Genomic DNA, 25,576 nt, shown 5'->3' with positions numbered 1-25,576 from the left:
TTGATACTACTTGTTATATACAGATTTGGTGTTTTTTATGTAAATGGTCAAAACTCCATTCAAATTAAGACACCAAGACAGGGAGGAAGACCATAGAAAAACCCATGCTGTGATTTGGTATCAAACACTTTTGATATTTGGAGATTTCTGCAAGAATTGCATTTTTCAAGTTTAAAAAAATGGTCTCACTCCAATGAAATGGCTACTATATCTTGAGGTGAAAGGTCAAAGGAACCCTTTGATAATGGACATGCCAGTTTTTCCGTCCCCAAAATATAGTCATCTTAACCCCTTGTCGACATGCTAGCATGGCATGGTCGGTACCATTGGATGCCTTTGGTCGTCTCGTTTCATATGATACCGATATCTTCACTCTAGCTTAAAAACAACAGCTACAGCCTCTTAAAGATAGTTATGTCGGAGAGAAATATTGGACAGTAACGCTGGCGTTCTTGTTACGTACTTTCAAGAGATTTGGCCGGTTGATTATTTTTCGTGGCGTTTAATATGTTTTTTTTGTCTAACCTGTAAGGACAAAGCTGCAGGTGTTCAACATTATAAACTCAAAGAGTTGGAGGGCAATAGTTGAAATGTATCGCTGAAACATGTTTCCCACTGAGTATTCAAGCAGCCCCCTGGGAGCAAACAATCTGGCCAGTGTTGTACAAATAATTTGACTTTCAAACCAATCCTTCTGTTACTTACTACTATTAAAAACTCTATTTGAATCTGTGTGTGTCCGCCAGAGACTGCTCTGTCCTTGGCGGTGCAGTGTGAGCCGGGTGGAGGTGAGGCTATCCGGGTCCTGGTGGAGGGAGGTGCTCACATTGACTTCCGCGCCAAAGATGGACTCACACCCGTACACAAAGCTGTGCGAGGCCACCGCCATACAGCCCTTCTGGTAAACATACACACGTTGTTGTCCTTTTATAGAAATGGTGTTTACAGCTAATGAGTTTTCATTGTCATGCCATAAAAGGCAAAAAAAAACTACACCAGCGTATGTACCGGCAAGGATACTTGCCCTGAAACTCATGCAGTATTATCTTCATTTGTGTTACTGTGTAAGCAAACAAGGAGACTAATAAACAGACCCTCCCACGCAGCAATCAACGCCCAACCACACACAAAATGATGAACAAAACAATCTATTATTCTATTCAACCGAAGAGAAAAAAAAGATGTGTAGCACATTTGCATTTGAAGCATTTGTCCAGAACTTTAGCTCCCATATCGCCGAGACGACGGGCACCTGTGGAGGAAAAACTCATTCAGAGGGAGATAATTGCATGTGTTACATTGCCAGTCCATATTTTCCACAAAGAAAAGAAACAGCTGCTAAACTGCATAAAGATTTACTGCAGACTCTGATTTAATACTTAATGCTGTCTAGCCTGAGGTGCTGCATGACCCCTCTGAACCCCCGGCTATGTGTTCCCATTCTGATTAAAAATCCCATGAATATTCTTCAGCTTGAAGTTGGAAACCACCTGAAGATATTTTTTCTTTATGCCTTTTTATTTTTATGTTGGTAGCTCATAAAATTCATCATTATTTTATTGCATTGTAATGATTGCATACTGTTATCATTACTGCCAGCATTCGAGAATACAGAGGGTGCAGAGGGTTTACTTTCTCTGCTGTCTTTCTGCAGGTCCTGCTGTCTCTGGGTGCGTCCCCAGACTATAAGGACCGGCGAGGGCTGACGCCGCTCTACCACACTGTGCTGACAGGGGGGGACACCTCCTGCTGCGAAACACTGCTTTACCACCACGCCAAACTAGGCATCAGGGACGAGAACGGCTGGGACGAGACACATCAGGTACGGCTGCATTATTTGGCATCTATAAAAAGGGGTTTTCTGAGATTATGGATAAATCAATTTATGAGAATATTAACGCAAACACAGAAAGTATTTAATCAGGTTTAATTTTTTTTTCTTGCTGTGTGTACAGTTAATTCTACATTAAATCAACAGCAAAACTTTTGTTAGAGGATGCTCGAGGCAAAATCTTTCAATCTAATGGGGTCAGCGGCCTAATTTATGTCTATTTGGGGGTTGTGATCTGAAAGCACCAAAAAGAAGTGCCTCGGGGTGTTTGGGTTTTCAGTTTCCGTTGTTTGTGTTGCACAAGTGTGCATGCATCCTATTTGTAATGTACCCGTGTACTCTGTGTTCCAGTGTCTGTGTATGTACAGCCTCTGTGTCTACGTCAAAAACCATTCATGCCATGAAACACTACACCTCTCTTCATTTATCTCGGACACCTTTCACTCTTCATCCCACCCGCCTTGCATCTGTGGCCTCATATTCCAGCAGTGAAGTGGACAGGAAAAATCAAGGTATCAGCCTCTTCCTCTCAGTGTGATCCTCACACTTCATCAGCATCTGTCTCTTTAGCTCTCCTAGCCACCCGTGGCCTCCATCTTATTCTGTCTCTGCGTGTGTGTGTTGAGTGGGATTTGACTAGCATTGATAATGATAGTTTTCTTTGGATTGGTTCCACCATAAGCCTTTTTGAGTTGAGCTTTTTCAGTTTCATTTGGATAAACTGTATATTGTGTTGTCCCTTATCAGGATGAAAGGGTGAACTCTTCATTCTTTAAAGAAGTAGTCCACCAGTGAGATTTGTTCCCCACATATTGATTTACATCCATTACATCCAGTTATTGACCTAAAATAAGTCCAAAGTGTCCTGATGTGTGATTGCAATGGAGAGCACAGGAGTATTTAATGTGGCAATGGCATAATTGATACACGAACATAAATTGACTAAATGATAATAACAAGTTTACAGTTTTGATTTCCACTGTCTGATGTTGCTGTTTGTGTGTGTCTATTTGATGATGGTTGTACCATTATTATCATTGGATCTCACTTTTGTTCTCACTTTGTTTTCCCGCCCTCTGAGTTTGGAGGTGGTGTTAATTTAATGTGGTGTCACTTAATAACTGTCACCTTGTTCCTCTCTCTCTCTTTGTCACTGTCTATTCTTCATCGTTGTCTGCTTCTCCGCCTCTTTGTTCACTTTATCAAACAACCACATAAATCCTTCTTTTTTTACTCTTCGGTACATTTTCTTTTTACCTCCTTAACAAACTCTTTGCCTTTTCCACATGTACCTCTCCCCCTCTCTTTCCATCGCTCCTCCACAATCTGTTCATCCTCTCTCAGGCCTGTCAGCATGGTAACTCGCAGCACCTGGAGCACCTCCTCTTCTATGGTGCGGATTCTTCCTCCCAGAATGCCTCTGGAAACACTGCCTTGCACATCTGCGCTTTGTACAACAAGGTAGACAAACTTCATACAGAATAAATGTCAGCTGCTATGGAGTAGAGAAAATGAAACACCTTAAATCTTTGAATGTGCAGTGCAACAAAGTGGAAGCCACATAAATGCTCTTTATCTTTGCTGTATAATTGATGCATCTTCTTAGGTTCAGCATCCCTGAAATCATGCTTATTCAAATCAAATTATGTATCTGCCCAGCAGAAAAGATGAAATCAGAGAAAATTGATATATATATTAAAGGAATACTACACAAGCCAAAAGACCATTTGTTTATTAATTACTAACTCTGTTTTACCTTGAATGCTTGAAGAAAACATATTTTCTCTCATGCCTCCACAGTAAATGGTGAATACACAAACCAAGAAAAGTGTTGATGAATTAAAATAATTGGGGGCCACGTTTGACAACAGCAAAATTATTTGAAAACATCTGTTTACAAACTCTCACACAGCTCGTGCAGTAAAAGCCAAGTCTTTATTTCAAATCATCAAGACGTTTCTCATTTTTTTATTCTTCACCAGAAAAACAAACATTTTCTTCAGGAATTTAAGGTAACAAGGGTTAGCAATTGAAATAGAAATGCTCTATTTGGGGGTTTAGTATTCCTTTAAGCTGAATCTGTATATGTTCACTAAACTTGATTAAGTGTGAATAATATTGTTTTCATATTTATCAACATATTTGTAACATTATAGCACAAGAAATCGCCCACAGTATAAAAAGAAGGCAATACTGCTTTCTAAAGCCACTGCACACGTGATCACATCACATGCATTTTTGTATTAAGCAGTAATTATACAGTTCATATTTTTGATTGATGTAAACTAATCAGTGCTGTTTGTTGCAGGAAAGCTGTTCACGAATTCTGCTCTATCGGGGAGCAAATAAAGACACAAAGAACAACAATGGGCAGACCCCCTTTCAGGTAGCGGCTGAGTGCTTGGCTGGGTAATTACGCATGTTAGGTGGTTGTATGGTTGAGTGTCTTATTAAGTTAACGTAGCAGAAAGTGCCAGGGCCTAATTTCACTTTAAACCATTATTGTGCTGTGATGCACACAGAGGTCCCAGGCGGCAGGATTGTGTGTGACCCCTTAATCTAAATATATTAACTCTGTCAGTGCAGAAAAAGCCAGCTGAGACAATCTGTTGTGTTTGTGTGTGTGGGACAGAAAACAAGAGGAGACGACAGGGAGAAAGCAATGGAATATGCTGGATTGTGTGCTGACCTGTGCAGTTTGTAAAACAAAAAGTTTAAAAGTATTTGTGCAATGGTGGAAATAATACAGACATATGGTCTCACACAAGAGTGCCGATATGTGTTTGCTGTATTATCATTTTTCAAGAAGAAAGCCAATCCATGTCCCATGTTAATGTAAGTTTAAACATGCCATCAGCCCATGAATCTGGTTCTCATCACCTGTTAATTTGCCCTTTAGAGGCTTACAGTTTAGAGCATGTTGAAACTACAGAAGATATTAAAAGCACATATAGATGCCTACTGTAATTACAAGAGAACTGGTAAACAGTTTGGTCTACCATTACATTTTGTGCATTCACTTGCCATGTAACTGTATCCAAAAAGACTGCATGTGTGTTTTTATCAGGTGGCTGTTATGTCCGGCCATTTTGAGCTGGGAGAAATTATCAAAAACCACCGGGATACAGATGTGGGTAAGTAACGGAGGCTTAGATATGTGTAGTGTCCTGTGATGTTAGACATTTTGTTAATCTGAAATGATACACTGGATCTTCACATTCGGAATTAGGCTTTGAATCAACAAGTTAAAGGGAGCATCAATGAAAAAATAGATTACGAAGGTGTGCAAAATAAGAGTAGTAAAAAAGAAATTAAAGAAGAAATCTGTAATAACGTTCACCTCACTCTTTCCTGTCTCCCCTCACATTCCAGTTCCCTTTGTGGAGTCTCCAAAGTACGCCCCCCAGAGGCGGGAGAGCACCCGTACTCTGACAATACCCCACCCTCATCCTTTCCTCCGGGCCAACAGTGACAGCACCATGAACTTGCCAGACTGGATGGCAGTGCCCAACGCCCCAGGGACCAACATCGTCTCTGTGCAGGTGTGTGTGTGTGTGTGTGTGTGAAAGAATGTTCAAAGTTTTCTTGACACTGGAAACAGCAGACTCAATCAGATGCAATCTCACCTCAAAGTCCATTTAGTGGTTGTTCTAGAGCTTTCATATGGATCACACAGTCGTCATCAGCAGATTGGGTTTGCTTTAAATGTAGATGTTTTAACCTTCTCAGACCATGAGCACCTGCAGGACTTCACGTTATTTTACTAACTTGAATTTTAATATGATTGACCTTACTGTACTTAACAGCTTGGAGAATTGGTTGATACTCAGATAATGGATTTTATACATTGCATTACATAATTTGAAGGGGCATCATACAAAGTAATGGAGGACTTTTATCAACATCTAGTGGTGAACAACACTCATTGCAGCAACTTATATCTTGCTTTAGTGCACAAGCTATCCGTGTTCATGTGTTTTAGTTATGGCCAATGTAGCAAATAAGTGATCATGCTGAGTAATAGCCCATGAACGTACACCGTGAAATACATCTACATAGTTCATGAGGCATTTTATTATATTTATAATTTTGTGATTGTTGATCTTACCATATGTAAACATAATGAGCTCTTGAAGGCACAGCCAGTGGCATTAGGAGGGTTTTTATAGATTATCAAAGGTATGGAAGTCAGAAAAAATGTTAAGTTGTCAGAGCAACAGAGAAGAAGATGCTGTAGTTACCACAGAAGTTAGTTTCAGTAGTCATCAAAGTAGAGGTATTTAAATAATACAGAAATTAAATTTCATGAAATATGTTTTCTCTCCCTTCATCTCCCTGTCTGTCCCTCTCAGGGCTACAAGCATACAGGAACCCTGCGGAGCTCCAGCAGTCCCAGAGGGGCGAGGACACGTTCTCCATCCCGAGGAAGGATCGGAGACAAGGAGGATCGGAGCAGGCAGAGTCGGAGACAGGGGTGAGTGGCAAAAGCTGACATCGGAGAAAAAGAACCTCTCTTCCACTTTTCTAACTTTAGAATATTGTAGGTTCATCTTGGCTGGTTAAAGGGATAGTACAGATTTTGAGTAGTGGTGTTGTATCAGGTATACTTAATTTTATTCATTTTATTTTAAAGGGACCACGTACAGTATAAAACATAAATGTCACCATTTGATACAGCGTACCAGATTATAACTTTAAGCTAATTGGCATCTGCACTCCTTTGGCACTTATTCATAGTCAGTGCATTACCTACAGTAGATGGTGGTAAGCACGCCCCCAGCTTGGAGAAACAGACAGGAGTACCAGCACAGAAGCAAAGCAACGTACTCCTTTGGATGGGGGCAACAGCAAAACACCTTAAAAAATCAATACCCTTTAAGGTTTTTGATATATTTACATTTTACACCGCTTTACCTTGCCGTCAGAAAGAAACTTTTTGACAGGAAAGTGAAGCTGTTGTATCCACCTAAGCACCCATTAAAGCCACAGACTCCTTTGACAGAAACATTTTTATCTTACACTGCAATGTACAAACGTACCTTTACTCCTGCCTGCTGCTCCAAATTGGGGTTTCGCCCAGTTTGATTATGGATAAGTACCTCATACAACACCGCTTCAAACCCCTCCTTCAAGTACTTTTGAGACTTTCCACTGGATGTCTGCAGGTCCCCAAAGAGCCCTTAAAATGCTTTAAAGTGAACTACCTGAGTCAAGGTCTTAAAGGGTCGTAACAGTGATTAAACTTTTAGCCTAAAATATGGTTTCTTCTTTGGTCTTCAAATGTTTTTTTTGTCGTGCAAGCAATCATCTTCGAGTGAGAAATGGTCTTGTAGGGTTAACAAAAATCTCTGGCTGACTTATAAAAAGCTTTTATTATATATTTTATTTGTATTATTATGTATTATTTATTTTGTTATTATTTTGTTTTTATTTTATATATATTACTTCTGATAAGGGGAACTCAATATCTGTTAAGTGAGTGTGAGTGTACAAAGTTCCTAAATGAAACCACTAAAATGTGACTGTTCAAGCACATTTTGGATGACTGGCTAAAATCCTAAAATTTCCAGTCTGAAGTAGCCAGTTACCTTTCTCTCAAAACAATGTATATATTACATTCCGTAATTTAGTCCTGTACCTTTAGGGAGCTTTGTATCTCAGATCATACACTGCACGTCCTGCTTCCTACCACACAGGCCTGCTCCTGCCAGCGCAGCTGCACAAACCGCAGGGCAGCGAAGACGGCTGTACAGCGCTGTCCCAGGACGAGTCTTTGTAGCTACTCGATCACACTCTGCCCAGGGAGAGCGAGAAATCAGCTTCAGTAAGGGAGACAGGGTCAAAGGTGAGCACGTGCATTTTCATGTCATGATACACAATATGTGTGTGTATGTGTGTGTGTATGTGCTGGAGCATAATACTGCTTTTTGTCTTCCATTTTTGTCTTCTGCCATTTTTACACTTCGATATGTGAGCTTTTGAGGTGCTAGTAGATTTGTTTTGTTACATTCGGACAGAGCCAGGCTAGGTGTTTACGCTTGGTTTGGTCATTAAGCTAAGCTAACCGGCTGCTGGCTGTGACTTTAAATATAACAGACAGATATGACTCCCAGCAACAAAGTGAATAAACATATTTCCCAAAATGTCAAACTAAAAACACCAAAAATACTATTGGAAAATGTTACTCAAACCTGACAGGTTATGCTTATTAAGGAGATATACAGTATCAGTCTCAGAGACAGACCAGTACCCAGGTCAGATCCAAGTGTCTTTAGATGAGTTAGTAAAATGGCCATGTCCTAACATGAGTGTATGGTCTCTATATATGTTTTATACATGAGTGTAAGGTCTCTATATATGTTTGTATTCAATGTCTGCAGGTATGAATATGTGTGTGTTTGTGAGTGATACTAAGGTGTTGCCAGGTATGTATGTCTTGGTGAGTATGTAGGCGGTTTGCATGTCCGTGTGTGTCTACATTCTATTCATTTTCTGTCAGTATAATGTTGTTGTCTTTTTATTTCTCATGGTGTTTGAGTTGGTGCGTGTTGCGTTGCTTCTTCCTGATATGCTGTTCTTTCCTGACCCCCCCCCTCTAGTGTTGAGTGTTGGCGAGGGCGGGTACTGGGAGGGAACGGTCAGAGGTCGCACAGGTTGGTTCCCCTCTGACTGTGTGGAGGAAGTGATGCTTCGAAGCCAAGACAACCGATCAGGTGATCAGCACCAGTCACACACACACACACACACACACACACACACACACACACACACACACACACAGCACACTAATCCTGAAAATCACCCAGGAGCACTTAAAAGGGAAAATAACTTTTAGCCAGGAGTTTCATATTTATGATGCTGCATTAAAATGCTAGTTTTAGTAATATGTGATTTAAGATAATATGCTACTATGTTATTGTATCAATGCCGCTGGTTGCCTGGACACCTCACAGTGACAATAAACTTCAGGAAGTCACAGCTCTGTACTGAGAAATAATCCAACACAAAACCGCCCGTTGTTTTTACACTTCAGATGATTAAAGAAACAAGTCCCAACGTGTTGAATAGTGAGCTTTAGAGAAGCTGTTAGGCTAATTTTGTCACCTTTGGACAGAACCAATCTAGATGTTTTTCCATAGTTTCCAGCCTTTATGCTAAGCTAAGCTAACCGGCTGCTGGTTGTAGTTTCATATTTACTGTACAGACACAAGAGTCAAGTATGATAATACTTTTTTATTACAGTGATTATAATTTATTAAAATGTATTACAACTATGCAAATTAAAATACTCTATTATCCATCCAAAAAATGTGTTATGATTATTGTTATTCAACAATAATAATATATATAAGCGCTTGTCACTAAAATTATACAGTTCTATAAGCAGATTGTAACATTATAAGTATGGTTATAATGCATTATAGACTTGGGCGTCATAGAAAGTGTTACCAAATCATAGTTGATTGCCTTTCTGTCATTCAAGTAGGTCTTTGTTTCAGCACTGATACGCATATTAGTCTTGGGTTTAGGGTGCAGGTCTGGTGTCAGTTCATTTTGATCAGTAGATCAAATGTCTTGTAACGGAGGAAAGCCACCAGTTAAGAGAGACTCTCCTGTGATGTTGATATATTATTATAGTAATAGTATACGGTAATTGAACAGTACCTGCTATATAGTAAGCCTTGCAAATAGATTAAATGTAGCTGCAACCATGCTGATGTCCCTGTGATTTTGTGTTTCAGAGAGCCGTGGAGAACGAGCCAAAAGGCTGTTCCGCCATTACACTGTGGGATCCTATGACAGCTTTGACGCTCCCAGGTAAGAGTTACTGTACTTTGCCACTTGCCAACACTGATGTACAGCAAACTGAAGCCAGTTTTTATCCAAAGCAAGCAGCCAGCTGCACAGATTCTCTAAGCAGCAGGGGCAAAAAGTGGATGAGGAGCTCTGCTTCAGCTCACAGAGTTAAGGGTACAGTAGGGTTCATTTAGGGTAAGGTCACTCCAGAATGGCACTTCACCTAACAGAGGGCTATTTGAGCTGAACACAAGGGCACTTTGGGGCACTTGGGCTGACAAAAGAGACATTCGGATGCTTCAGTGCCTGTTTGATGTGACATTAGGATCAGAATGAAGCATGAAAGTATCCCATTATGACACAGACTCATCCTGGTTAAATGAAGGTCAGGGGAAGGGCAGCTTGACATTCAGATTATTGCTCTACTGTGGCAGAAACGGGCTTAACGCTTGACTAAAGAGTAGGGTGTAACTTGTCCATCCGCCCAGAGGGCACTGCAAATCAAACGGACAACCTTTTCATTATGACCCTGCTTCTCCAGTGTTTAGACACACAGCACATGTTGAGAGGGGATCTGTTTGTACAGGAACATACTGTATACATCTTTTCAGATAAGATGATTCATGTAGTGATTCATACGTTCCAGTGGTGCTTTGATTTGTGTGATGTGATGTGTTGCGAGTGATTCATGCGGTAGGATGACGATGTGTGAGGGTTCACTGCCTCAGGTCTAGAAGCTGATCCGCCTGCTTTCATACTGGAGTCAAGGATGCACATGTTTACCAGCTGTGTTTTGACTAGCTGGTTTAGTTCAGTTTAACCTGGGCAGACAGGCAGGTCTTTGTCACATCAGGATTTTAGAGTAAGTTTCTTCCTTTGTGTGTCTGCCTTTTGGCTCTGAGGTGCAAAGCTGCATTGTGGGGCGGCAATTTTAAGGTTGGCTGAACTTGTCGGTGATGGTGAGCATGCAATCAAACCTCTCTGATGACTAAGATCTGTTGACACATGAGGGAAAAAACTCTCCTGTATTGACTCTGAGAGTGTGACTTCTCCTCATTTACTCAGCCTAATATATTTCCCTTTTATACCTTGCATCTGCATCATGGCGAGCATGGCATCGCTTTGAGGCAAACTCACTTCAGTGTCAATGACTTGGACTGAGCAATGAAATATTTATTTACATAGAAATAAAGCCATTATCAATCGCATGTATTATTTACATGAAATCCCGGCTTTCCCTCGTTTTTCGTTCTCTTGCTCATCATCATTCTTTATCATTCCTCAACTTTCTCTATCAAGCCTGTTTTTTTTTTCTTTTCATGTTTTCCTTTCTCTTTATCTCCATGTGTGTTTCTCTCATGCACATGCACACCGTATCATTTATTATTAACATGCTTTTTATCAACAGTGACATTTAATGCAAGCAACGCACTCAGCCATGCAAACTCACACACATTATGTTTTACACGCATGCTACACACACCATGGATAATTAAAACCGTGCACTGCAGCATAGACGGAGCCCAAAACTATTTGTTTGGCCAGGCCGGCTGGCACGGCTGACTCGGATAGGGCCTACTTTCACAGCCTTTATCACTACATGTAATATCTCACGTATCCCTCCTTTAAGTCCTCCGGATTTGGCCACATCTCCCAACCATCTCTGCATCCCTCCTGCGCTTTCTATTCATCACAGTATTGCTAACCCCCCTGTACTTTTTAATTTTATTTCTATCACCCTCTCTCCCCTGTGGTGTCTCCATCTGGAGGTCAAACAGTGAAGGGCACTCTAAAGGGAGAGCAGGGCTGAAGAGAGGGAAGAAGAGGTGGATGAAGGAAGAAGGGCATTCTGTGTTTATAAATGGGTGAAAAGAGACATATGCATTGTTTTTTCTGTGCAAGCAACAAGGGGCCAAAGCAGGTTCAAAGAAAGTGTGAAGAAGGATGTCCTCTGCCATGTTTTAACTTTTTTCCATATGATGCTAATTATATTTTTTTATTAGGGATGGTAATGTCAGTATATATAACACAACTATTGGATGGATTTCCATTGCCAAATATTGTATTGACTTCCCAGACGATGAATCCTTATGATGTCTATGATCCTCTGACTTTTCATCGAATGATATCAGGTCAAAATTTGTATTCCTTCTTTCAAAAATGATAGTTTTGCTTTAAGGCCTGAATCTGGTATAGTCACAATGAAATAGTTTTGAAATGGACATGACTGACTGGCTCCATTTTTTTTTTGATAAGCCCATATTGGTCCCTCTCTAATAAACAGAGTCATCTTATCTGCCACTCTCTGATCCTCGCCTTCTTATTGGCAGCTGGATATATTTGGTAGCCTGGCTTTTACAGCACAGGACACGCCGTGACATTAAAGCAAGGCGTGATAACCAAAACCCGGCAGTCAGTGAGATGAACTGCCTTAACTTGATAATGCGGTGTGGCACTTACAATAATACGAACACAAGGAGTGAGGGATATGATGACTTAGGAACAAGCAGTGACAAATGGAGAACTTTTATGCACGTCTGCTTCACCCCTCTCCGCAGATGTATTTTAATCACCCCACATGTTTGTCTTCATCCTACGTTGCATCTTTCCTCCCCTCTGCTCCTCCTCCTCGAACCCAGACGGCTGTATTGATGCTCCACAATTTTTCTTTCCATGGTATAAATGTCTTCAACAGCCAAATTCAGTTCGGTGAAAATATCTTCAACCACTGTTCTGTTCTGTTCTGTAAGCATTTGGTTGTAGAGAAATGTTTCTACCTTTGCTGTTTTAGCAACATTTGCAGCTAACAAAACACTTGTTACACTGCTGTTCTCAATACAATAGATGAAAGCTATGAACTGATCTCATCAGATCTCTGTGTCATTGCCACAGCTCAGATGCTCCGATTAAACTCTACACAATCTGTACATGCTGCTGCTCCTCTCCCGGCCCACATGTGACCCTTTTAGGGCCAACATTGGGTCAAATAAGGACAAGCGAACACACAGAGTTTGGAGGAGAGATGCAGAAACACTGCTGTGGTGGTTAGGTGTGTCTAGTGAGACACATGCATTGCTTTTGGCTTGTGCATAACATAACGTCTTTATTTCTCCAACATGTAGGACTTCACTTTATCTTACTTTATGCTGAAATTTGCAACAAGAGATAGACAACAGCATTAAAGAGTGTGTGTTCAGGTTTAGCTATTGTATGAAAGAGATGGACACACAGTACAGGACGCATTAGGCAGACATGCAGATACACATAATCACACAATAATGTGGACCTTCTGTCAAAGCTTGTTTCCTGCTCCCTCCCCCTTCTCTCTCTCTTTCTCCCTATCTCTCTCCCTCTCCCTCTCTCCCTCTCCCTCCCCCTTCTTTCTCTCTCTCTCCCTCTCTCCCTCTCCCTCCCCCTTCTCTCTCTCTCTCCCTCTCTCTCTTTCCCTCTCTCTCTTCCTCTTTCCTTCATGCCCTCTCTTTATCTCTCTCTCTTCACACATGCATGCACACACACACACACACACACACACACGCACACACACACACACACGCACACGCACACGCACAAGCACACACACACACACACACACACACACACACACACACTGTACACAGAATCACAGCGGTATAGCCTGACATGCAGGCAGAAAAACAAAAAGGCAGAGATGTGAGAAGAGAGGGGACAAGAGCTGTGATCATCCTCGAATGCAGGAGGGAGGCAAGAGAGAGAGAGATACGTAGAGAGGAAAGGAAGGAGGGAGGGAGGGCAAGTCGACGGAGGACAGCTTCGACATACATGGAAGGAGGCTCTGACTAAGAGATGATGTGAGTGGCTATTCGAGAGAATCTGTACTCTCTCTCTCTCTCTCTCTCTCTCCTTCTCCTTCTCCTCCTGCTCTTCCTCCTTCCGCCACTCACCCGCCAGCTGTTTCTCTGTCCTCTCTCCTCTTCCTGTCTGCGTCGATGTGTCTCCTCCTCCCTCCTCTTTCCCTTGCTCTACCCTCTCATTCATGCTTTGTTTACAGCAAATGTGAGGCGACTGTGTGTGTATGAGTGTGTTCATGTGTGTGTGTGCATGGCATGTTAGAGGTGGGAAAGGAAGCAAAAAAAAAATAAGGGGTGAGGTTAGTTAGGTGTGATTTAAAGGATTTGTAATACCTGATAATACCTGTTCAATCATTTAAACTTCAAGACCAGCATATCATTTCAGCCCGGACTGTATATAGCAAAGACTTATCTCAGTCATATCCATTTTTATGAATGGGAAATCATGACAGTGATAGATGGGCAGAGTGAATACTATACATTTAAGTGCCGGAGTGATGAGAATGGATGAAGGGAAGGGGAGGATGAAGAAAGAGGGGAGAGAAAAGTATTGGTTGTTTTTTATGAATTGATTGTATCAATTCATGCATGTTTGGACTGTATGTGTGTGTTTGTGCATGAATCCCCTGCGAACAAACCCAATCACCTCTCACTCTCTCTCTCTCTAAATTACCTAATTTCTCTCTCTACTTTTCTTAAACCACCTTATTCCCCCTCCCGCTCCCCTTGCTCCTCTTCTCTCTCTCTCTCTCTCTCTCTCTCTCTCTCTCTCTCTCTCTCTCTCTCTGTGTCGCAGTCACAATGAACCATCTCCATCTCTCCCTCTCCCATTCCTCCTCTCTCTCTCTGTCTTAAGTATGAAGGGGTTGGGAGAGCTCGGCCCTCTCCCTTTCCCTTCTTCCATCTCTCTCTCCTCCTCTTCTTCCTCTCCTCCTCCTCTCTCGCGGCTCGCGCTTGCTGCTGTCTCGCTGGAAGACGAGAAGGAGAAGGAGCAGGAGCAGGAGAAGGAGGAGGAGGAGAGGGAGGGGAGGAAATGGCGATGGGGGCATGCGGCGAGGAGGATCTCTCCCTCTCCCTCTCCCTCTCTTCTTCCTGGCCGTCGCTCGGCCCTGTGAATAGGAGCGTCTGGTTCATTTACAGGTACCTGCCATGGCTTTTTATACCCCCTACCCTCCACTCGCTCCCTCCCTCTCTCCCTCCAGGGATGAATGCATGTGGACATCATGGATGGCAGGGCAGGATCTAAAAGATAGATTGGCAGATGTTGCAGTGCATGCTTACAGACGGATGTGTTTGATTCAGTGTGTCTCAATGTGAATGTGAGTGTGTGAGATGTATGTGTGTGAAGACGGACGAGAGCTGGTGCTGCACAGCCCGGTGTATGAGCAGTGCAGCCGTTCTGTGTTTCGCTGTACGAACATCTGTGTGTGTGTGTGTGTGTGTGTGTGTGTGTGTGTGTGTGTGTGTGTGTGTGTGTGTGTGTGTGTGTGTGTGTGTGTCGTTTTATTTCTCTCTGCTTTGAATCGCTCTCTGAACAAACGTCCTCTAGCAATGCTGCACCGACAAGTGATGCTTGCTGCTTTTACTGATGTGCAGATTGATTGCGTGTTTGTGTGCATGCATGCCTAATGTTTGTGTTTGTGTGTTTGTGTGCATGGATGGTGTGTTTGCTGTTGTCCATCAAAAACATAAAGGTCTGGCAGGGACATTTCTTTTCCTCTTTTGACCGGTTGATTGCATGTGTTCTTGTGTCCTGCGTACTGTGTGGCGCGTATATTTACCAGTATGTATGTGTATGTGAGAGAGAGAGAGAGAGAGAGAGAGAGAGAGGGAGAGAGAGAGAGGGAGGGAGACTGCTGACAAATTGGAAACAGTGAGGGAGTTTTAACGATGCAGCATGCATGACAAGTTCCAGCTTCTTTCTGACACCTCTATGGAAGCCTGCGTGGCCAAACCTGATTAATATCTCAGCTTTTGAATATGCAGTATGAGACTATCTGTACGCTGGTCTGGATGGTCCAGCTCAGTCGCGTGTATCTAAGATACTGATGGCAATATTTGGGTCGCTAATACTAAAGAAGCAACACTGAGCGGCACTGTCTTTGTGTGCAGTGGTTGGATCCTCTGAAGGATGCAGTCCACAAAGGTAGGCCTAAGGGGCTGAACCTGCTCTTGTCTCTGAATAAGAGAGGTATATAGCGTCACAAAGAGTAGAACTGATGGTGTGTTTAGTTGTCAACTTGTAAAGACAAGTTTCAAAGTTTGTCACTCGGAAATTTACTGTGATAAACTGTGATAAACTGAGATGAGTTTAATGATGCCCAAAGTTGCCAAGTGTCAACATTTAAGTTGTGTTTTAATACCCTGTGTTTACAACATGACCAGGACAGATTTAAGAACAATGGGGGCTTCTAAGGATGCACTGGTCTCAGCTGCACTTTGAGGAGCATTCAGTCCAGAAAGGATTCAGACTTCAGAGGATCCAGTCACTTACGGCACAGCTAATGTCATTAAAGTTGATGACATCCTTGAAGACACCAACGTCTGAGTTAGTTGTCTGCGTTGGTTGGATGGGATTTGAGGGATTATTGCTATGTATGCAACCATGAGGACCGACATACACACACAGATACCGTGAGTGAATATAGCAGAAGCAGTACAACGAAAACATGACAGATATGACCTGAAAAATCTTCCAAAGACCAGTATTTGTAAGAAAGACACTTGCAGTTGTCATATTTATGAATGACTTGGCTTTGCGAGTGTCACTTTGTTCTCACTGATTTCTGACTGTGCAAAAGGCTCTGATTGCATCTTTGCAGTGGTCCTTAAAGCTTTCATCAGGCATATTCTGCATTTTGTGCTGCTTTTGGTGTCCCCTCTCATCGTGGTTTGTCATCCTGATGAGTTCATATTGCTGGTTTCCAGGCACTTAGCCTTATAAGGCACTGTTTGTTTGAAGAGAACAAGAGTTATCATCGGCTTCAGTGACGAGGTGTAACAGTTCTTTGAGTGTTGTGTTTGAGGCATTTAATGATGCTGTCACTCAAATAAACTTCATATTGTAGCAGTAACCCATACTAGTTACACTGAGACTAAGCAACATCAGTAGAAAAACAAGTGTAAAAATATGATCTTTTTGATGTTGGTAAAATTTCCTGAACCAATATGTTTGTTGTCGGCAAGCATGCTGAATTTCCATGGAGCGACTTGTTGCTTATGTTGCCTGTGGGGACAGGGCAGACTAACATCTATAGGGGGATGTGATGTGTATGTTTCCATTTCTTTGATTCCATTTTCCAATAGTAATGTACTTAAGATTTGTCTGAATGTGTTTGTACGTACAGTATGTGCTCATGTATTCACTCGGTCCCTCAGAGCGTTTCAGGTCCTGGCTGGGCAACAGAGATGGACAGAAGAGAACAAGAACAACAAAGAGACAGAGCCTTGGCAGAGACAGAGAGGCTGTCACAGCCTGTGGAGAGAATCACACACTCAATAGACTGAATAAAAGGAAAATGTGATTAGAAAAAGATGAGTAGAAGTTTCAAGAACAAGGGAGGGAAGCCAGTATAAAGAGAGGTATGGAGTAGGCGGGGCCATCAGGATGGAAAAATGCCAGTGAAGAGAGAAAGAAAGAGGGATGAACAGATGGAGTGGGCTGGTACTATTTTCATGCACAATGGAATTATTAGCATGTGGTTACAGTATGTTACAGCTGACACGGTATATATACTCCTCTGACTCACTGACTGACTGAATGGCTGTTTGGAGGACCTTGGCATTCATAACAAGACAAGAGTCCGTTAGCGGTCAGCAGCCCTGAGAGGCGGTGCTGTTTTTCAGAGTGGTGTAAACTAAAGTGGCCGAGCGTTCATTTGTGTGACATGTCTCACCTCTCATGCTAAAACGATTATTTTTTAATACTTTTTCATGCTATTGGCAGCTTTAATTGGTTACGACACACAAAGTAACACGTCAAAATGTGTGCATTTGACCATTGTCATTCAATCTGGTCTGCCTTACTTGTCTTGTACAGTTGCATACAGCGGTGTACGAAGTATACGATGTAAAAAAAATACTCCATTACAAGTCCTGTATTAAAAATCCAATTTATCAGCTAAATGTAATTAAAGTATCAAAAGTAAAATTACTTGTTCTGCAGACCAAGATAATATTATATATGACATTGTTAAATTATAATTACTAAAGCATTAAAGCATAAGTAACATTTTCATGTTGTATCTGTTTGAGGTGGAGCAAGTTTTAACTACTTTCTTTATACAGTTAGGTAGTTAAACCGAGGGCCACAGGATAAATCCTACGGGTCGTGAGATAATGTGGTGAGAAAGAAGAAAGAAAAAAAAAGTTCTGCTACACAAATATGCATTACATTTTTCTCTCTCTTTGCTTTTTTAACTGTTAGATACATTTTCCTATTGGGGACTAAAGTAATTTGAGCAGTTTATAGGGGAAATGTCTCTTTGGTGGTACTGCCAACAGCTAGTAGATGTCTGAAAAATGACCGAGGCCTCAACTAGACACAGCTTTTTGTAGGGGGCCACAAGCCAAACGTGTTGTGAACCACTGGTTTAATCTTCCACATTGCATTGTATTTTATAAGATTATTTGTTTTGTAAATGTAAAGTCTTGATCTGGAAAGTAACGTCCATCTATAGTTGTTGGATAAATGTTGTTAAAGCTGTGTGAAAAGTATAAAAGTAATTGACTAAATATAATTGGTTACATTTAGCCAGCGTACCATCACATGGCTTGACTCTGGTGAGGACCTACCCTACTCTAGCACGTTTCCCAGCATCCAGATTCAGCTGTTGCTGAGGCAATAAGCAGCGCCGTCATACTGCATACAGCATCTCTTCTTCAGGGTCAGGTAGAAACCAGCTCTGGGCTCCCTGTCAGGAACATACAGCAAAGTGAAACTTAACAAAGCACGGCTCTACGTCACAACTGGACTGCGGGGAATGTGGGCTACATTTAGTGTTGGTTGGAGTTTGACTGATGTAGAATTTTGAAGACTGATAGCAGTAGTATTACATTTAAGATGCAATGTCTTTAAAGTCAATATTCAGATTTTGCATTTGACCACTCTGAAGTATTTATTTATTATTTCAGAAATGTATTTTCTTCCTTTATGAAAAGCTATAAAACATTTAGAACATGGGACACATTCTAAATGCTTCTACTACTATTAATATTACTACTACTTATTTATTTATTTAATAGTATTGTTATTAAACAATAATAATTCAAATTATTATATATATATTTATATAATTAATTCAAACAAACTACATCATTTCCATTAGAGCTGTTTGGGTGTCCTGTCCTAGATCAGTTTTTTTAATGGACTAATCCAATCAATCCAATACACTTCTCTTTTACTTCATTTTTGAAGATGTCAACAATGTATAAATAAGAGAAAGAAAAAATAAATAAACGGAGGAGGAATATAATATAACTAGCATGTATATTAGTAAGTATACAAATGTAAATGCATAAGTAAATACCCACAAGTCCCAGTTTGAATCTGATAAACTAAAATGATTTCCTTCATGGTACTGGTGATGATGTGGTGTAGTTGGGGAAGGGAAAAGTAACACCAGCAAGGTATTTGTTGTGATTTATAGATTTAAAAACTTGACTTTCGACTCATTATCTCTCCCTCTCTCTCTCTCTCTCTCTCTCTCTCTCTCTCTCTCTCTCTCTCTCTCTCTCTCTCTCTCTCTCTCTCTCTCTGTGTCTCCTTTGCTAGTGACTATATAATCAAGGAGAAGACAGTGCTTCTGCAGAAAAAAGACAGCGAGGGTTTCGGCTTTGTGTTGAGAGGGGCCAAAGGTAAGAAATGTGAAATATTCACAAACATCCTGCCTTGCAATCACACTCACTGATTTAGGTATGGTGGTTACAAATCATACTTTATCACATTCATAATACATTCTTATATTTTCACGGCGTCTCCAGCTCAGACTCCTATCGAGGAGTTCACCCCAACCCCAGCCTTCCCTGCCCTGCAGTACCTGGAGTCAGTGGACGAGGGAGGCGTTGCCTGGAGAGCCGGTCTCAGGATGGGGGATTTCCTGATAGAGGTGCTGCCATGATTTACCACTGCATTATGGGTTGGAATAGAAATTACTGACAGATTGTATAGAGTGCTCTGAACCTATACAGAACTAGAAAGCAAAGGTGTACAATCCTCTAAATGGGGGATGTAGGAGAGGAAATGTATAATCTTCATCTGTGTTTCTGTTCAAAATGTTTTATTTCCTCAAACTTCTGTATTTACACCTTATCTGCAGCAAAAACAATTTTTTTTGTCCCATAGTCGAAGACCTCACTTTCCCCCAAAGTTAATTGAAAGCTGTTTGTAGGTTTTTGAGATACAAACTTCTAACAGCCTGTAAAAAAAATATATATATATATATATATATATATATATATATATATATATATATATATATATATATATGTATATATATGTATATATATATATATATATATATGTATATATATATATATATGTATATATATATGTATTTGTACAGGCTGTTACAGGCATATTAAGTAGAAGTAAAATGTAATTGATGAAAGATGGTGTTCTTTGTCCCTCACTGTCTCTTTGTCTTCACCAGGTCAATGGTCAGAATGTGGTGAAGGTTGGTCACCGACAGGTCGTCAACATGATCCGGCAAGGTGGCAACAGCCTCATGGTAAAGGTTGTCATGGTCACCCGCAACCCCGACATGGAGGAGGGTTCAAGGAAGAAAAGTAAGAGTCTATCTACTGCACCCTGGGGTGCTACTGTAGGTGAATGCTGGTGGTACCTGGCCCTTGTTCTTGAACAGCTTGACTGACCATGGCTGCCTTTTTCTGCTCCCTTCCCCCCCTCCAGTCCCCCAGCAGAGTAAGAGGCTGAGCACTCCGGCTATCGCGCTAAGATCCAAATCCATGACTTCAGAACTGGAGGAGATGGGTAAGAAACTGGCATGGATAAACTTTTGGGGGTGAAAAGAGAAGGATTACAAAGAATGAAGAGACAGACAGGGAGATGTAGACAAATAAAGATAGTGCCTTAAAGCTGAAGAGGGGGCGAAAAAAAAATTAGTGGGATAAATAAATTGAGGTGATGAGGGATGATGGAAACAGTGTGAAACCAGAGTGTTAGGAGTTGCTGTAGATGCTGAAAGTGTGAAGGGGATTTGAGCTAGGTCTAAATTTAGACAGAAAAAAAAGTAGAGGAGATAGTTACTCAGTGAAAAGACAGGGAAAGAAAAAGAAAATTGGCTTCCGCTGGGGATGACGGTCTCAATGCATTTCACTGTTCTTTCAGAGGTTCCACACTGTCACTTCCAGCACCCCCACTACAGGTAACCCCACCCAGAAAAAGTGTCCGCTATCCACCCTGTGATCCCTCTCTCACTGCCCGCATCTCTTACCTCTTATCCCCCTGCACCCCTCCACTGCTCCCTGGCCCGCCCACAGCTTTAACCCCTGCGCCCACAGAGCAGTCTACCAGCCCCTCTGCTCAACACGCACTCACACACACACTCACACACACACACACACACACACACACACACACACACACACACACACACACATTCACACACTCAGCAAGTATTTGTTGTCAAGGCAACACTGCAGGTGAATGGGCATCACCTGAGAAGAGTTTCCCGGGTGCCACATACATCGTGGCTAAGTGTCTGGTCTTCATGTATTTGTGAGCAAGTTGCAAAATATGTCCCTGATATCTTTTGTTGAGAACGTCTTTGACAAAATCACACCCAGGATAAAAATTATTGAGATGAGTAATTATTGAGAAAGAAAAGCAACTTTGTTCCAGGTCTGTTGCTATGGTAACACATTATGTGTGGCTTTGCTTATGCCATCTCTATTTGAGGCAAAAATAGTGGGAGGAGAGTGCATGGGGAGGGTCAACACCCCCATTTACAGATCGGAATGTTGGCCAGTGTTTTATAGAGTGCTGCAGGAATGATTCCTTAACACCTGGAAATGAGTCAGCATTTGTGCGCCTCCTGTCCCTCGTCTCAAAGTCAACGGTCTGTTTGAATGGGTTTATGGTGAGAAGCCTGAAATAAGGTCAAGTTTAAGAGATTTTAACGTTTTGTTCTACGATATAAAATACATCAGTAGCTACCCCACTCAAAATATTTTTGCTTTTACATGTCTTAAAAAAGGCATTTGCTAACTAGTGGATAACTAGACTAGACTACTATCACGCCAACTAGTCCGACCTTACAGCCTTGTTGTTGCGATTATGCGACCGTAGTTGTAGTTCTTTAATAGCCCAAAATCATGAAAGTGGCGTTTATTTGTAAAGATTTTCTTAAAAATCTTTACAAATAAACTTATAAGTATCATAATCTTTTAGTTTATTTTCTGCAATAATCCACAGTCAGATGCTAACTTTCGGGGTTGGCATACAAAGATATCATCCCTTCAGAACTCTATTGGTGATTGGATTATATTTTTTATATGTTTATGGTGCCGCCGCTGTAGCTGTCGCTGCTGTCTGGTTCTGAGCATGCCCAGTGAGCAATTGATTATGAATGAAGGCTGATGACATCTGGAGCTGCTTTTCAGTACTTTCTCTTAAAAACAGTGACTTAAACTTGCCCAAACCGGTAAACAGCAGCAACTACCACAAGTCCTGCCCTGCTGCTGCTGTAAGTCAGGTTCTGACTAAAATGTATCCAGATTGAAGGAATCAGCCCTTTGCTTTATTCCTCCCCCATCTCCTCCCCTCACTTGCCTCCTCTCTGTGGTGTTACCTCACCTGACCAGCACAAAGCATGAGCGCCCAGTCTGAAACAAAGGTGCCAGTTTCCTGAACCCATAACTCACCTCCCTTCCACCATTAGCGCTCACACACTATTATCTAACCGCTAGCCCTGTATGTATGCAGTGACACTGTATTAATTATCTCAGTGCATAGCGTATCACTCCAACAGACCTAAAGGTGCTACAAATGAAACCATTTAACATTTTACAAATAGTGTTGATATTTGGTAGCGACATCGGCCTGATTGCTTTATGGTAAAAGGCAAAACGCCATGATTTTAGAAAGAATTTGGTCAATGTTGCTGTTTCAAACTGTGTAGACTAGCCTCATCATCATCACACCAAAGTATTGAAATGAACTGTGATATACACACGCCTAGGTTTGAGGTAATTCAGAAACAGTGTCACCATTGCATAGTTTGTGCACCAGATAGCAGTTTCAAGTTGATTGATATGTCCCACTTTCAAAATTACAGAAAATCTGTGTCAATATTGTCTGGTTATATAATGTGTTTTATTTTAAACAAAATTACTATTGGCTGATATAAAATCAGATTTTTAAAATCCCAAATATCGATATCAGTATGAGCCTTTAAAAATCTCAGTATCAGTTAGCTACACTTTTAAATGAAAGAGTCAGTTTGACTCAATATGAAGTACATTTATCAATAAGTATCCCAAGTTCCTTGAGATGTGGGTTTTTAATTTGCGATCACACACCTTATAATAACTTAGATCCTCTTTGCTTTTGCCTTCTTGTGGATCAAGGTGAGAGGAGCAGAGTGTGTGATGAAGCAATGTCAGCCCCACCATATGCTTATTCTAATTCATTAGAATTCATTTAGCTGTGATGCCTATTTAACTATCTCACCTCTGTGATTGGTGCAGTGTCCCAGTTCACCTAAAAGTCATGCTGCAAGATAACAAGGACATTTCAATGGAAACAACCCTGCAGTGAACTCGAGTCCACAAATGGTTGTTTGACAGACAATAATTTCACGCAAGTGCTGTTTAAATATGTTTGGACATGCATTTTGACAAAACTATATATGTGTGCAGTGCAGTTGAAAATAAAAGTTGAAATGAAGACAAGTTCAGAACTATTTCATGCTTGATTTAACCATTGGCAAAACATTTAATTTAAACTACACATTCTGATAACAGCTTGAGTATTTCATATATAGTAAGTATTTCAGATAACTCTATTCCTATTCAGTCCACACACACAGGCTCACTCACACTAGAGGATGCAAACACTAAAGGGTCACCTTTAATTGTTCCTCTTAACTCCCCTGTAGACTCGTTCCTTTACTGTTCACTGGTTTAACCACTGACTCTGTCTTTTTTTTTGTCTCCTTTTTCCCCCACTTCACCGCTGGCTGCATCTTAACTGTTTAACAGTGGAGAGAGGTGGGAGTCAGCTTCAGACTAATTCCACATTTGTGTGTGTGTGTGTTTTCAAGTGTGTTAGAGAGAATAACAGCAAGCAGCATACTGTATGTGTGTGTGCAGCATTTTTTACTGTAACGTGAGTGTGCATGCATCAGCTGTCTTAAAGTGTGGGTGTGATGTACGTTCTTGTATATCGAAGATCGAAAAGCCTGGCGAGGTGACTCAGTTTGTCAGGCTCCGGGGAATATGATTAGTATTCACTGTAACAACGCTATCACACTTTCACTTCTGCCAAAACTTAAGTCTCCTTTTGTCCTCCTTCCAGCTGCTACCCCTTGGAAAAAAAAATCAGGTATGCTCTGGTACACTCTCGCTTAAGGCATTGTATTAATGTCTCTCCAAAATGACTTGGCACTCACCGCTCAGTCACTTATTCTGAGTTTCTTTTCTTTTAGAATTCGAATCCTCACAAGTTACAGAGAAGAAGAGGACAGTCTATCAGATGGCTTTGAGTAAGAGAGCTCATGTTTGTCCGTGGATGTTTCCTCAATCTCTTTCTCTCTTTCTTATCCACGTTCATCAAGTGTGTCCCTTTCCCCACATTTTTCCCTTCATTTTGTCACTGTCCATTTTTCTGTTTCATTGCCGTATGTCCCTTTCTTTTTCTCTCTCTCTGTCTTTTCTACTCTCAGATAAACTAGATGAAATTCTTGCAGCAGCTCAGCAGACAATCAGCACCAATGAGGCACCAGGGACACGGGGACAGGGGCCAAAAAGAGACAGAGGACGAAGTTTCTATGGCAATGAGGTGTGTATGGTGAAACATACTACCGCTATGTGAGTAGTCTGAGATATGTATGTGCTCCTGTGTTTGATTTGTCCCCACATACCTATACATAATATGTTGTTATATATTACGCAGTATATTATGTTTCATTTAAAGTCATAAAATGTTGCTAAGTGAACAACTACAGTGAATAAGTCAGTTTAAACAAATAGGCACATTGGCAAACAAGAAAGGTCTTCTATTCTTGACTCATTAAAGGACTACTTCACCCCAAAATTACTATTTGTATATAATTATTAATTAGAAAATTCTTGATAAATTGAATAAATAAATGGGGGCTGCATTTAAAAAACACAAAACTATATAAAAACATTTGCTTACTAACCCTCACATAACTCGTGCAGTATAATCCATGTCTCATTCGTATGCTCACTACTTCCCAAACACATCCCTGCTAAAACCCTACTATTTAAAACACTTTAGCATAAACAGTTTCGCTTGCACTAGCGTGCTACTTATCCATGTGAGTACTGTTTATGCGTTTAAGGGTTTTAATTAGTAAGGTTTTAGCTTTAGATAAATCAGTGTTGGCTTATAATGCACAAGTTTTGTGTAAGCGTTTTTAAACACATTTTGATATAGTTTTGCTGTTGTTAAACACAGCCCCAAATTTACACCAAACTCAGCAGCTCTACGTCACTTTAGGTTATTATTTTTGCTTTCCGGCCCCCCATGTACTGCACGATTGAGTCTCACGGCACTCTCCACTTTCTTTCAAATGCTCCTTTTTGGCCTTTCAGCCAAACTATGGGGATCAGTCCGGGATGGGGATGCTGTCGTCTGGGTTGGGCCTCGGCTATGACCGTGGCCAGTACAGCTCAGGTCACGGCCCAAAGCACGGTATGCTGCGGCAGAAATCCATCGGTGAGGCTGTCTGTTTTTTCTGTCTGCCCCTCCTTTGGCCTGTCTGTCTGTCCTCTGGACCAGTCGAGGTCTACACTGTGCTGACCTGTTTGTCTGTGGCCAACAATGTCTTGTCTCTCACGAAAAATGTGCACACTTTGTATCTGTAGCTGATCGTATGTTTACACTCAGCTGTTTAACATACTATAACTGTACAGT

At 41.2% G+C, this 25,576-nt stretch overlaps 1 protein-coding gene across 1 annotated transcript in view; it reads left to right on the top strand.

Annotated features, from left to right (window-relative positions):
• The window catches only part of shank1 (SH3 and multiple ankyrin repeat domains 1), a 72,931-nt gene that overhangs the window by 32,731 nt on the left and 14,624 nt on the right, over positions 1–25,576 (top strand). Inside the window, exons 6-24 of the mRNA XM_068727875.1 lie at positions 747–901; positions 1,655–1,822; positions 3,176–3,292; positions 4,140–4,217; positions 4,899–4,965; positions 5,204–5,373; positions 6,184–6,305; positions 7,528–7,676; positions 8,431–8,544; positions 9,574–9,649; positions 19,229–19,311; positions 19,438–19,562; positions 20,106–20,241; positions 20,366–20,446; positions 23,677–23,685; positions 23,993–24,019; positions 24,123–24,179; positions 24,360–24,475; positions 25,255–25,378. Of these exons, the coding sequence (XP_068583976.1) occupies positions 747–901; positions 1,655–1,822; positions 3,176–3,292; positions 4,140–4,217; positions 4,899–4,965; positions 5,204–5,373; positions 6,184–6,305; positions 7,528–7,676; positions 8,431–8,544; positions 9,574–9,649; positions 19,229–19,311; positions 19,438–19,562; positions 20,106–20,241; positions 20,366–20,446; positions 23,677–23,685; positions 23,993–24,019; positions 24,123–24,179; positions 24,360–24,475; positions 25,255–25,378 (1,974 nt within the window). The remainder of the gene's footprint in view (positions 1–746; positions 902–1,654; positions 1,823–3,175; positions 3,293–4,139; positions 4,218–4,898; positions 4,966–5,203; positions 5,374–6,183; positions 6,306–7,527; positions 7,677–8,430; positions 8,545–9,573; positions 9,650–19,228; positions 19,312–19,437; positions 19,563–20,105; positions 20,242–20,365; positions 20,447–23,676; positions 23,686–23,992; positions 24,020–24,122; positions 24,180–24,359; positions 24,476–25,254; positions 25,379–25,576) is intronic.

The sequence above is a fragment of the Cebidichthys violaceus genome, unplaced genomic scaffold, assembly GCF_023349555.1.
Source record: "Cebidichthys violaceus isolate CVI_PGR_0920_01 unplaced genomic scaffold, fCebVio1.0.p SCAF_40, whole genome shotgun sequence".
Classification (NCBI taxonomy): Eukaryota; Metazoa; Chordata; class Actinopteri; order Perciformes; family Stichaeidae; genus Cebidichthys; species Cebidichthys violaceus.
The sequence above is the reverse complement of the archived record's forward strand: the minus strand, read 5'-3'. Positions and strand labels throughout refer to the sequence as shown.